This window comes from Cyrtonyx montezumae, unplaced genomic scaffold (assembly GCF_038088225.1).
Source record: "Cyrtonyx montezumae isolate F1298 unplaced genomic scaffold, pur_monq_1.0 scaffold_3, whole genome shotgun sequence".
Taxonomy (NCBI): domain Eukaryota; kingdom Metazoa; phylum Chordata; class Aves; order Galliformes; family Odontophoridae; genus Cyrtonyx; species Cyrtonyx montezumae.
Window position 1 is genome coordinate 102,931,639 of NW_027072034.1, and position 12,474 is coordinate 102,944,112.

General features: G+C 35.6%; 1 protein-coding gene across 1 annotated transcript in view; it reads right to left on the reverse strand.

The window, feature by feature from the left end:
• The window catches only part of IPO8 (importin 8), a 41,621-nt gene that overhangs the window by 16,077 nt on the left and 13,070 nt on the right, over positions 1-12,474 (reverse strand). The window contains exons 8-16 of the mRNA XM_065742640.1: positions 12,111-12,195; positions 9,095-9,229; positions 8,282-8,381; positions 6,581-6,657; positions 5,267-5,383; positions 2,191-2,280; positions 1,461-1,626; positions 707-867; positions 154-279 (exon numbers count right to left, since the gene is read on the reverse strand). Coding sequence (XP_065598712.1) covers positions 154-279; positions 707-867; positions 1,461-1,626; positions 2,191-2,280; positions 5,267-5,383; positions 6,581-6,657; positions 8,282-8,381; positions 9,095-9,229; positions 12,111-12,195 — 1,057 coding nt within the window. The remainder of the gene's footprint in view (positions 1-153; positions 280-706; positions 868-1,460; positions 1,627-2,190; positions 2,281-5,266; positions 5,384-6,580; positions 6,658-8,281; positions 8,382-9,094; positions 9,230-12,110; positions 12,196-12,474) is intronic.

Genomic DNA, 12,474 nt, shown 5'->3' on the forward strand with positions numbered 1-12,474 from the left:
AAATTCAAATTTCTCAGAGGTTGGTACTATTCAACATCCTGCTATAGTAAATGTTCACTCATGTGCATCAAGTAATGCAACACATACACAGAAGCAGTTGTTGTCATGAATGAAAGACATAAGGAAACAGCAGATATATAAAACTAATCTCACCTCCTTGTGATCTTCTACAACTGTTAGAATAGTGTCAATAGTATGCAAGATACCCATGGCCATAACTGTTTTGTCCTCCACTTCCTCATATTCCTCACTCTGAAGTACTTTACCAAATATTTCAGCCTATGAAAGAGAAACAACCAATTTGACATTCAAAAGACAACTCATTGTTCAAGTAAAAACAAGATAGCTAATGCAAAACCAGCAATGCCCTATCTGTAGGAGCTATCAGTGATAAAAAAATACACTTCTTAGTTTTGAAAAACAAATATAGAAAATGAACTTATTTTTTGAAGTCTGGTTATTTTAAAACATTTTGAATGTTAAATAGAACTTGACTCAATAAAACCAAGGGCAAAATTCAGCATCCCTAAAAGCCTCTGAAAAGGTTTTAAAAGATGCTTCAGACTGAGAAGCAAACTATGGTGAATACTATAGGTAGACCTTTGCAGGGATTATTTTTGACAGTGTGCACTTCAAAGTAAATAAGAAGTTTACAAAACCAGGCATATGCTTGTGATTGGACTGTAACTTCAGTATCATCTCTTACCAGGTGTTGTGTCATATCAACAGCGATGGTAGCTACTTCCTGACTGTACTCACAGATCATCTTCTGGATTACATTTGTAAGATCATCGTTTTCTGTCTCTCTAACAATGTGTAAGAGCTCTTGCATAACTGGCCTTACATATGGCTTCACATATTCCTTAGCTTAAAAAAAAAAAAGTTTAAATTAAGTGAAGTCAGCTATCCTTAAACACAAATATACTCAAAACTGCTAGGTAATTGACTACTCTTGAATGAACTAATTTAAAAAGATTAAAATTCACACACACACACAAAAAAACAACAACAACAAAAAAAAACCCTACCCAAAGCACTTATATAGCACAGAACCAGCAGACTAACAGAGTAAATAAACTGTACATACTACAGCCATCTTCAGAAAATATCCACTGTTTCAGAGGAATACATGCCCTCACACTTATAAAGAATTCATACCTAAATGTATGTTATTTCACTTCATTAAAGAAAAAGAAAGACAAACACTATTTACTTAATCAAGTGAAATATTCCAATACAGATTTTTGTGCAGAAAACCAACATAAAAACTTGACATCAGAATTCTGAGATGTAAAGAGCAGCTAATGAGTAAGTGAAGCTATCAAAACATGACATAATGTTTCAGAATTTATGTCTTTAGATGGTAAAACGTTCAGATAAATCTGCACAAATCTTATCATCATCAACAAAAAAAAGAAAAATACATCAGCATATACAACTGATGAATCACTGTAGTCTACCTTGCTCCTGGTGGCTTATTAACATCTGAAGAGCTATGGCAGCTTCCACCTTGACAGGCATTTCTTTATCATCAATCAGGCTCTTCTTTGCCAACTCTACTGCATTCCTTAAGTTTAGTTCATTGTGAAATTTCAAAGCACTGAATGAATGAAGTACCCAACAGGACTGCATGAAAAAAAAAAAAAGCAAGTTAGGGACTAATTTTTTCTTGACTCCAATGTAATCATAGAGTAATGCACAACTGTTTTTCACAGACAATGAGTTCTTTATTTTCCTGCCCCAAATTCCAATAAATCCAGTGTGCGCATAATTGGCATTTATAATTCTAGTCATTCTGATCAGAAAATAAATGAAAGAAAGTTAACCATTTGTTTACAATTGATGGGCACTAGTGCCTTTTGTTCAAGCTACACTCTTTGTTCAAGTTACCTATTCTTAGCTGTCTAACAACTCTAGTTAGTGAGATACTAATGAAAAATAATCACAAAACAGTCACAATCGTTGCTGAAACTCTTCAGTCTGTCTGAGGGTGTAAACAACAATGTAACAGAGACCTTCCAACAGTACAGGTAACTGACAGTTGAATTTTTAAGTCAAAATGCTGAAAAATTACTGTACAAGGTAGCTATTTGAAATTTTACAATATATTTGCTTTACTTCTTTCACTGACACTCAGAATTAAACTCGAAGGAAAGAAGCATAGCAAAGTGACATTATTGGTGAACTTACTCTAGCTCTGAGGTACCCCAGGTTAGACATGAACAATGGAAACACGTGATTCTGTAACATCAGCTCCATTTGATCCTTGAATACACTCTTCTGTTGGTGAAAATAAAAATAAATTTAGGAGATCTTGATATCTTGAAAAATACAATCATTTGTCTATGAAATACATATGAAGAGATGTGGATCTTGTACCTTTAACTGAGCAGACCTCAAGATCAAAGCCAGGTAAAAAAATCTACACATATAACAATCAACTCTACGTTACTTTTTACAATACAATATTCTACCAGGAATTTTCATTTTCTCTAAAGCAATGTTACCAGCTGATTTTTATTCCTAAACATTAATTAGGATGAAGAACCTAGCATCCTCAGTTTTCCTAGAAAGGGTTATATATGCAGCTCACAATAAATCAAAATTTAGTATTAAACAGATCCAAGATTCAAATGACCTGCCACTACTATAAGCATTACAGCTAATTATTTTACACATTACAACAGCTCACATATTTTACATATTCATAAATATCACTTTTAATATTGTTATTGATGGAAAGAGTATTTCTTTATGACAGAAATTTCTTTGTCTGCATACAGATATGTAGTTGAAACCATTTTTCAATATTCCAAATTTGGCAAATCCCGAGACATTCATATAACACCAGAACCACTAGCATGAAGACTGGGAAATTTCCTAGCACCTATAGACCCAATAGATTAGGAAAATTATTATTATTCATTATTAATAAATAATAATAATAATAAATAATACCAGGGACTGTGTTACAATCTGAAGGAACAATTAAGTAGATAAGACGAGGTGACAGTGAATATACAATACTAAATGTATCTTAAGTGATCAAACTTCTATTTCACTAATTTATTCATCATTTTTCCCCCACATACATTCCCAAACCTTCAGAGAGGGAGATGAAGAACTGAGAAAAAAAAACCCTACAGAGAAGGGTGTACATAATTCAGAGGTTTGCCTGCACTCAAATGGAGTCTGTGGAGAACCAGGTGGATAAGCCAGAGTCATTATGCTTTTGAGCAACTTATGATCAATGTCTTAGTCAGTTCACCACACAGAAGACACTTTTAAGTATGTATTTTATGTAGAAACAGCTCATGGAATTTTTCAATGTGCCAAATCCCAAACACAAGAAATTCATAGTAGAGAGAAGACTGCAGCTTTGGGGATTACTACTCTTTTATAAAATACAACCTTATGTTTCAAGGCTGAAAATTCCAAATAGCAGCAGTATAGTGGAATAAATTCCTTTCTTTCTCAAGACAGAGATAAATGAAACTCCAATCAAAATGAAAGGCTTCTCACAACATAAAGAATATTCTATTCCTTCTGTTATACTCCAACATGAATAATGCCACTTATAATCCAATATATCTAAAAAAAATTCCAAAAGTTACTGATGTTTCAGTATTTCCATTTCAGATAATGTATTGGTACATTGGCTAAAACATGGAGAGAGAGAGAGAGAGAGAGAGAGAGAGAGAGAGAGAGAATGTTGGTAAACCATTCCTTGTAACATGAATGAATCATTTTGGTTGGAAAATATCACTAGGATCATACCATCCACCTAACTCTACCAAGTCCACCACTAAACCATGTTCCTAAGTGTCACATACATATGTCTTTTAAATACCTTACTGGGCCTGTTCCAATGCCTCACCATCCTTTCTTTGAAGAAATTCTTCCTGATACTCAACCTAAACCTCCCCTGGTTGGACTTGAGGCCATTTCCATGCCTTATCACCAGTTACCAGAGTAAAGCGACCAAACTCCATCTTGCTACAATCTCCTTTCAAATAGTTGTAGAGAGTAATGTGTCTCCTTCCTCAGCTTCTTTTAACTAGCACAAGTTCTCTCAGTCCCCCCTCATAACTCATTTTCTAGTCCCTTCCCCAGATTCAATGCTCTTTTCTGAACATATTCCAGCAACTCAGTATCCTCCTAGTAAGGGGAACAAAACTGAACTCAGTGTTTGAGGAGCAGTCTCACCAGCACCAAGTACAGAGGGACAATCAATCACTTTCCTTCACTCCGCTGGCTCCACTATTTCTGCTGCAGACCAGGATACCATTGGTCTCCTTGGCCAGCTGGGCATCTGGCCAGCTCATGTTTGTCTGGCTGTCAACCAGCATCCCTCTTTTCTCCTGGGCACCTTTCCAGCCACTCTTCCCCTAGCACTGTACTGCTGCACTGGGGCTGTTACGACCCAAGTGTATCACTCAGCCTTTAGCCTTGCAAGGCTTTGTATGAAGAAACCTACTGCACAGAGACAACTCAAATAAAATAATTTTTTACATTATTTAAGAAGAAGCCTCAAGCCTCCATTTTCGTTCTAAAAGTGATACCTGGCTGTTACTTTTGAGGTGGAAAGAGGGTGTACTTGGACTCCACAGCCTACAAAAACGTAAGGGAAAAAAACTACTATACTGGACATCAACAGAGTGGGCCAAAAGTATATTCAAATTGTGAAGATACTGTGTATAAAAAAATGGAAGGATAGAAATTCTTATTTCCACTCTTTCCACTTATTTGCAGAACTCCCAGCTGGCTGATGGAATACATCTTAAAGTAACATATCCTAGGGTACAAAGGATGTAAAGCTAGACAAAACATTCCTACAACATGTTAAGTAAACTTTTTTCTGGAACCAGAAGGAGGCCACAATAGTGCAAGCTGCTGGGAGGGGTTTCTAAAGAATAATAATCGTTATTGATGGAATGTTTGTTTGTTTTTCTTAACAGCCTTCCACTTTATTAGTAAAGCAGGAGAGGACCAAGGGATGGTTTAGCAGGAAACAAAGAGAGATTTGGAGAAACTTGAGAACACAAATCAGCACATAAAATGGGAATCCAAAAAACAGCAAAGAACATAAATATTTTTAAAGAAACAAACCCTCAGAATCTTACTGCACGTTGCAGTCTTTCTACCGATCTCATAAATACAGCTGTGGGCTAGCCAGACTTTAATACGCTAACACATTTTATTGGAAAAATTGAGTTGATAGTAAGAATTGCAAACATAAATGTATTTTACTTATTTACCCACTTACCTTCAGTAAAATATCTGCTAAGGATCCTATAACGTGCAAAGCTCCATCTTTCTTCCTTGGATCGATGTTTGGTTCTGTCAGAATCTGGTAGCAATATGCCATCATTTTGGGGAGTACCTGCATACGACAAAAAACACAGCATCTCCTTTTGTCAGTGAGGTATCTAAATCAAATCATGTTCATAGCATTAAGTTTAATTAATCATATGACTTCTGTAAGTAGAAATCTCATCTTAACCAAAGCAATCAGGAGGTACTATATGTAGCATCTTCCCATATTTGAAAGACTTCTTTTCCAGCTTTTCATCTCCTTGAAATTTTGTATTAGTGACAGTGATCACAGCTTTTTGCTGTTCTGAGGCAAATCAGGAAAGATGAGGAAAAGATAAAGAGGCTCAAGCAGTACTTCACAGATTTTTTTCCCCCTAACTTCCCTTCTGGCTTGCCCACTATAGCAGCTTCAACTAAAACCTCAGATTTATTTTAATCTGTCAATCTTGCCAATAACTCGCAAAGTTGGCTAAATATGGAAAGGTTTCTTGGCAAAATATATTGCTTATTGTGGTTTCCACCGACATTAGGTACTTTTCAGAAATGACAACATTTTGACAATTTGAGTACAAATTATGAAACTTAGAAGGTCAGGAGACACAGACTGCTTTAACAACATAGAAATAGAAAGGTCACAGGCTATGTCACCTGATACAAACACTTTTCTGAAAATTCATGAAGAAATTGAGCTCCATGTTTACTGCATGTGAAAATGGTTGCCAGATAGGTCAGTAGTCTGAACAAACAAATAAGCTTTCCAGAGCTAGGCTGAATATTTTTTTTTTTTGCACATATCACTGTAAATATAAAAGGATCCATAGAAAAGTTATGTTCTCATTTAAAGAGCAGCTCCATGAAATTCATTTTACTCTTCCTAATTTCACTGTTGTCAGCAGGACTTTGAATTGCATCAGTGAAAATTAACAAGCATTAGATTCACTTGTGCCCCTGCTATACTTTGAGAATCTCTGAACCAGCCATGGCAGAGGCTGTTCATAAACATGGGAAACTATCACTACATCTATTCCAATTTGTTTTATCGGGTATGTTAATTTCAGAGCTGTAAGAGGAAACCATTTATTTATTTATACTTACGTATTTTAATTCTCCCTAAATTGATGGCATCCAGCCAGGAATGAGTTTGACCATACATGAGCAAGTACTTTTTTTTTTTTAGATGCTGCCTATAGCATCTTCAAACGTAAGGGAAAAAAACACTTTTAAAGAAACTTAAAGGGAAAATTAAAAAAAACTAATACCATACCTCTTTTCTCTTCTTTGCTGCTGTATAAAGGAGATTTTGTGCTGCAGTTGTTGTAGATGCATAATCTTCAAATACATCTAACATTAAAAATAAATTAATAAACTCACTTTATGATTATAACATAATAATAAAAAGCTGATAAACCAACATGAGTTTGTGGGACATGACTGCCTTCAATAAACGGTTCAAGAGTCAGACTCAAGCTCATGTCACCCACAAGAACATTTATTTCTTGACTTCCTAATCTACTGACCTTTCATCACTCCCTTTATCAAGACTGCATTATTTATTCATTACTTCTTTTGAGATCATGTCTTTAATGAAAGAAAATTTGTTTTTTATTTGCTGGCTGTTGCTTTCTTTCTATCTTTTTTTAATTAAAGCCACTATAATAAGAACACCAATGCATTCCAGTGCCATCTGCATAACATATGTACATAATTTTAACTTGATTTTATTGAAACCTCATGGGAAACTCCTTGAGTGTAAAAAAAATGCTTGGATCTGTTGTAGTTTAAATCTGCTGAAAGCTGAAGCTTTTCAACTTCTTTCATTACAAGTAAACCTCCTTTAATCGTACTAAAATATAATTTATATATCGAAAAACAATCTGCACTGCCAAATGTGTTCTAATCCAAACATCCTTACGTAGATTGTGTTAAATAAAAGGATCTAGAAAAATAACCTTAAAATGTGTTTAAAATTACATGTTAACTTTTCTTTAGATCTTGAAGATAAATCAAGATTCAGAAATACTACCATTCATGTTGCAAATCCAAATACTTTTCACTAAATTTCAAGTAAATGTACATTTATGTTTCCATAATAGAGTTCAAACCTGTATTTAACTCTCAGTTAGAGATAAAAATAGGGCTCACTGCTAACATAAAAATAACAGAATTTAGATACCAAAAAATCAGCTACATATTTAGATCCCTGTCATCAACACTATCACAATTGCTTTTTTCTTTTCAACTTGCCAAGATTGGAGGGTTGTCTGTTTGTTTTTTAAGTATTCTAGGAGCTTTTACATTCCATTTCTTCATATGCTAAGCAAAAGGCAGTTAATTAATAATTTCTGAATGTTAAATGTCGCTGTGGTGCCTGGCATACTGGAATTTTCCAGCTAAATTTGCTATATTTTTAAGTACCCTTCTCTTTTTCAATGATATGACTCTTTTAACAAGATAAATTACTACACATTAGTCCCATGTGTAGTTCCTGAGATTTTTTCAATGCGACTTTTGAAAGAATATATCTATATAATTGTTTTACAACTTAGTAATTAATAATTGGCAAAAGATACTGAAAACAGGAACAATTTGCAATAGAGAAAGAGCAAGTCAGGCCTCTTCTGGTCAAAGTGTGAGCTGCAAGAGCTTGCAGACAGCTGATGTGACTCCAGTTTAGGACTCTGAAACTGGCACTATAAGGAAAGCAAGCCAGACTGTTAGCTGAACTGAGCACATCTGAAGTAGAAAACGATTTTAAGAGAATTACTTTAAGAGCACTAGCCAAAAAGCCTAAACTCACTCAATCTGCCATCTTCTAATTACATGTTGGTGAGATTTACTAAACAAATTCTTTTCTTCCTATTGTTCAAGACACTTGTGAAGACAGTGACATTACACTTGCTTATTTGGGACTACAGTATACAATTATAATGAAAATAAAAATTAAGCTGTAACTACAGACAGTTACCAAACTTCATGCGGATATATTCATAAGGATCTTCTTGCCACAGCTCTTCATCCTCATCTTTGTAGCACATGAGGGAGAATATCACTTCTTCTGTTATACTCTAATATCAGAGGAGTCAAATGCATGTAAGTACATAGAAAATCAAAAGCAGTACAGATTCTCCTTTCCTTTTTTAGCAGAGAGCGGTAATTATATAATCTAACTTTATAATAATTCAGCACCACACGCACAATATACTTCAGTATCTAACCTGGAAACAGCAGAACATTGCATTCTGCAGAAGGTTCTCACAAACACAACACTTAATATGCCAACAGGATTCAACATCCTTCTCCATAACACTCATGGGATTAACAAACATATACTAACTAGCTTATAGCATGAAGAAAAGAGGTATGAAAATTCCTTTTCACGTGTTCTTAAATCTACTTATAAAATATATCCTTAAAACAGCTCAGTTACACATAGTTTGTGGTATCTTTTGTGACAGTCTTTGCACTGCAATCAATTACCATTTCCAAGCGTATAGTAATTTCTTAACACTAGCAACTAATAAAAGCAGAACTTTGTGTCAAACTTCAGCAAAATAAGGAATTTATGCAAGGGAATCTTGAGTTGACAGTATCTGCAATGAAAGTTAGTTATGATATTGTAAAAAAGAATCTCATTAGCGTGGGAATGTTTTGTTGGTTTTGGTTATTTTTGCCAAGGTTGATGCATGAGAGATTCATGAAACCTTAAAACCTACAGAAAACGACTTCTTCTATCACTCTGATGACATGCAGTGTTTCTGACTGTGTTTTATGCACCAACCTGTATGTGTGGCTTCATTTGCTTCCACGTTACAGAGTGAATGACCCCTTGGTTCAGATAATTTAATGTTTGCTGAAGAACACGTGGTGCAACATATTCCTTTTGTCTGTATTGGTCTAAAATTCTTAACAGAACCTGAAGAAATAAAGAATTGGTGTTTTTAAATGAAGATGGAAAATTAGACCTCATGTATAGACATACAAGGCACCTTTTCAGTGAATTACAGCACAGACTGATTAACAATGCAGCAAAAGTTCTAGTCAGTAACCACTTTGATCCAAGTTAGAAATCACTTAAACATTAAGAACCTAAATCTGCAAGGATTTAGATATGTTTACCCTTACTATTAGATCCATCATGTGATCACTTGTGATTGCAAACCAAAGACATGCTTCAGAATTCCCAGACTCACAGTGTACACAGGCCTCAGACAAATTTGGAATTGATGTAGAAAAGGTACAGAGAGATTTTCAAACCAGTTGGCATCTAAATCTGTTAATGGAATTTGTGTTCGTTTCTAAAAGACAATCCCCTGAAGAACCCATATGACTTTAGAAGAAGAGTGACAATAATAGAAATACTAAACTAAAAAAGGAAATTAGGTTAACACCTAAATCTGTGAGTCAGGAGAAGAAAAAAATCTTAACTTCATTTAGCTATTGTAACTGTCAGACAGTGTTGTATAGCATGCTATCACAAACTGTAACACAATGCTTATTATAAATGTTTGCTCTGCTACAAAAAAACCTTCAATACAAAGCCACTACTCAACGTTAATGGCAAATGAACCACTGAGTGCTAGTAAGCATAAAGAACTGGCACACAGACAAGCGATGATAAAAATCAAGGACAAAGCATAACAAAAGAGTTGAATCGTATTTTCAAAAGAAAAACTCTACTTAATAATTCTCTACAACACTACAATAAATCTTAATTTGAACATACACTCCTTGGGCAGAAATTGGCTTTATCTCTCACAGAGTAACACAATGTCAGCAGTTAAGTGAAAAATGTGTAACAAAGGCTCAGTATTGTAATATTCACAACAGCATTCGTACAAACTCTGCCGTGAAACGTGACAAATCAGCATCTATGAGTGAGAAGTGAAAGAAATGTGCAGATCATCTAAGACCATTCATCTTTCAAGTTAAATCACTCTTCCTCTGCTGCATAACCTGGTCCATTAAAAGACCTAAATTGTAAGTATTGTAAATGACCACCACCCATGGAAGCCTATTTCTCTACTCAGGAGTTAACTGTTGCAAAGAACATAGAATTTATATTCAACTGTTTCTCCTTCCTTTTTATTTGATACTTAGCAGTCTCCCCACAACCATCCTTTAGTTCTATTTACACAGAATTGATACACCAATTGATAAATTGTTTTGTTTTGTCAAACTGGATGGGGAAAAGCAATGGCTTTTGCAGACAATCCTCTTATTTTGAAATGGTCTGAACGTGACTTAATTATCAGGAGTTATCAGCATGGGATCATGAAGGGAACATCCTGCCTTAATAATTCCACCTCCTTCTATAAGGTCTTCAGCCTGGTGGATAAAAGGAAGGTGATGCACTTAACTTTCCTGGATTTTAGCATAGCCTTTGATATAATCTCTCACATCATATTTATAGATAAATTGTCCAATTGTGAGGTAAAGCTTCACACTACACTGGGTGATTAACTGGCTCAAAAGCAGATCTCAAGGAGTTGAGATGGATGGGTCACTAGCAGTGTTCCCCAGGATTTAACTCCAGGGCCGGTCCTGTTTCAAACTTTTATCAGTGATCCGAATACAGGAGTGGAGGAAACATCCTCAGAAAGTTTGCTGAGAGGCCTGTTAGTGTTCAAAAAACATTTGGATAATGCCCTCAGTAACATCTCTAACTTCCAATTTGGCCCTGAAGCAGTCAGGCAGTTGGACTAGTTCTTTGTAGGTCCCTTCCAACCAAACTTTCTATTCTATTCCATTCTATTGAAGTGAGAACAACCGTGCGCTCTGAATAAGATGCTGGAAGCTTGAACCCTGAGAAGCCTGCCCATGCCTCATCAGGGATGTTTCACCTGGCAGTCTGCTGAAGAGCCACATACTCTACGAATACAAATTATCCAACAGGTGTTACTTGAAAATCAAGAGCCCAGAATCACCAGAAGCAGAGTGAACTGCACTATTCTGACTTATCAGGAGCTTGTTTGGAATATGAAACCCAAAAGCCTGGATGCTCAAGAGCTGAGCACAAAGCCTGGGAACTACCACTGCTAGTAATCCAACACATAGCAAGCTGAATGGGAAACAAGAGAAGCTGTCCCAGAAACTTCTAAGCTTGCAAGCTACCTCCCTATGGACTTCCAGGCACCCAATTGCTATAGTCAATTCCTCAAACTAGGGAGATGCTGGATGTCCATTCCCAGAGGACCATAGCTAAGCTGGCAGAAAACCCATGCAGTGCCACCCTTCTGCACCACTTATCAAAACCGAACCATCTTCACAATACCATGTTACACACAAATAATTAGCATTCCCCTACAAAAACAATTTGTCAACTGCGAATATGTGCTCTATTTTCACAAACTATGCTAACCAGATATCAAATATTGCTACTCACTTTCTATTCTGATTATACCTTCCTGACACAAAACAGGACAGAATCCAGTGTCCATAAGTTGTCACCAGCAAAATTACTTACTAAGGAGTGGTGTGATAACACATCCCTCTGAGATAAATTGTTTCTTTTTTCTCAGTTATTTATGCATGCTGATAAACACTGTTTGATAAGCACTTGCTTTTCTGTAAGTTTTCCTGCATAGTTTTTCCAACTTGCTGAATATTTGCCTATTATACCTCAGTTACGTACGGTACCAAGATTTCTAAAGAATTTCTCAATCACTATAATGAAAAATGAATCTGATTCTGTTCACTTTTGCTTTATGAACTTCAAGATCCAAGCGCACTATTGGAAAACACTATCTTTGTTCAGCCAAAGTGATTGAATTTAGTAACAAATTAACTGTACTTACTTGTTGTATGCCCACAGCGTATGTTTTCAAAAAAAACTCTGAGAATTCAAAGTATTCTTTAGTTACATTTCCCGGACTTCCATACCTTTAAAATGAAGAGAAGACAGATATTTACCTACACGGCAGAGAGCCGTCCATGTCAGGAAAATACAGTACTCTCTATAACACAAATGCCCCTGAATAGCCTTCCATCCCCAACGAATCCTCTCTGCAAATACTCTACTAAGCCATTATTTCCTACATAATGCCTCACTTCCCTTTTCTTTTAGAACCTCACACAGATATAGTCAATAGAGCTGCCTTGTTGTCATAAGCTTGGTAACTTCCATATTTTTGGATTTCTTTTCAAATCTTTCCCTGCCTT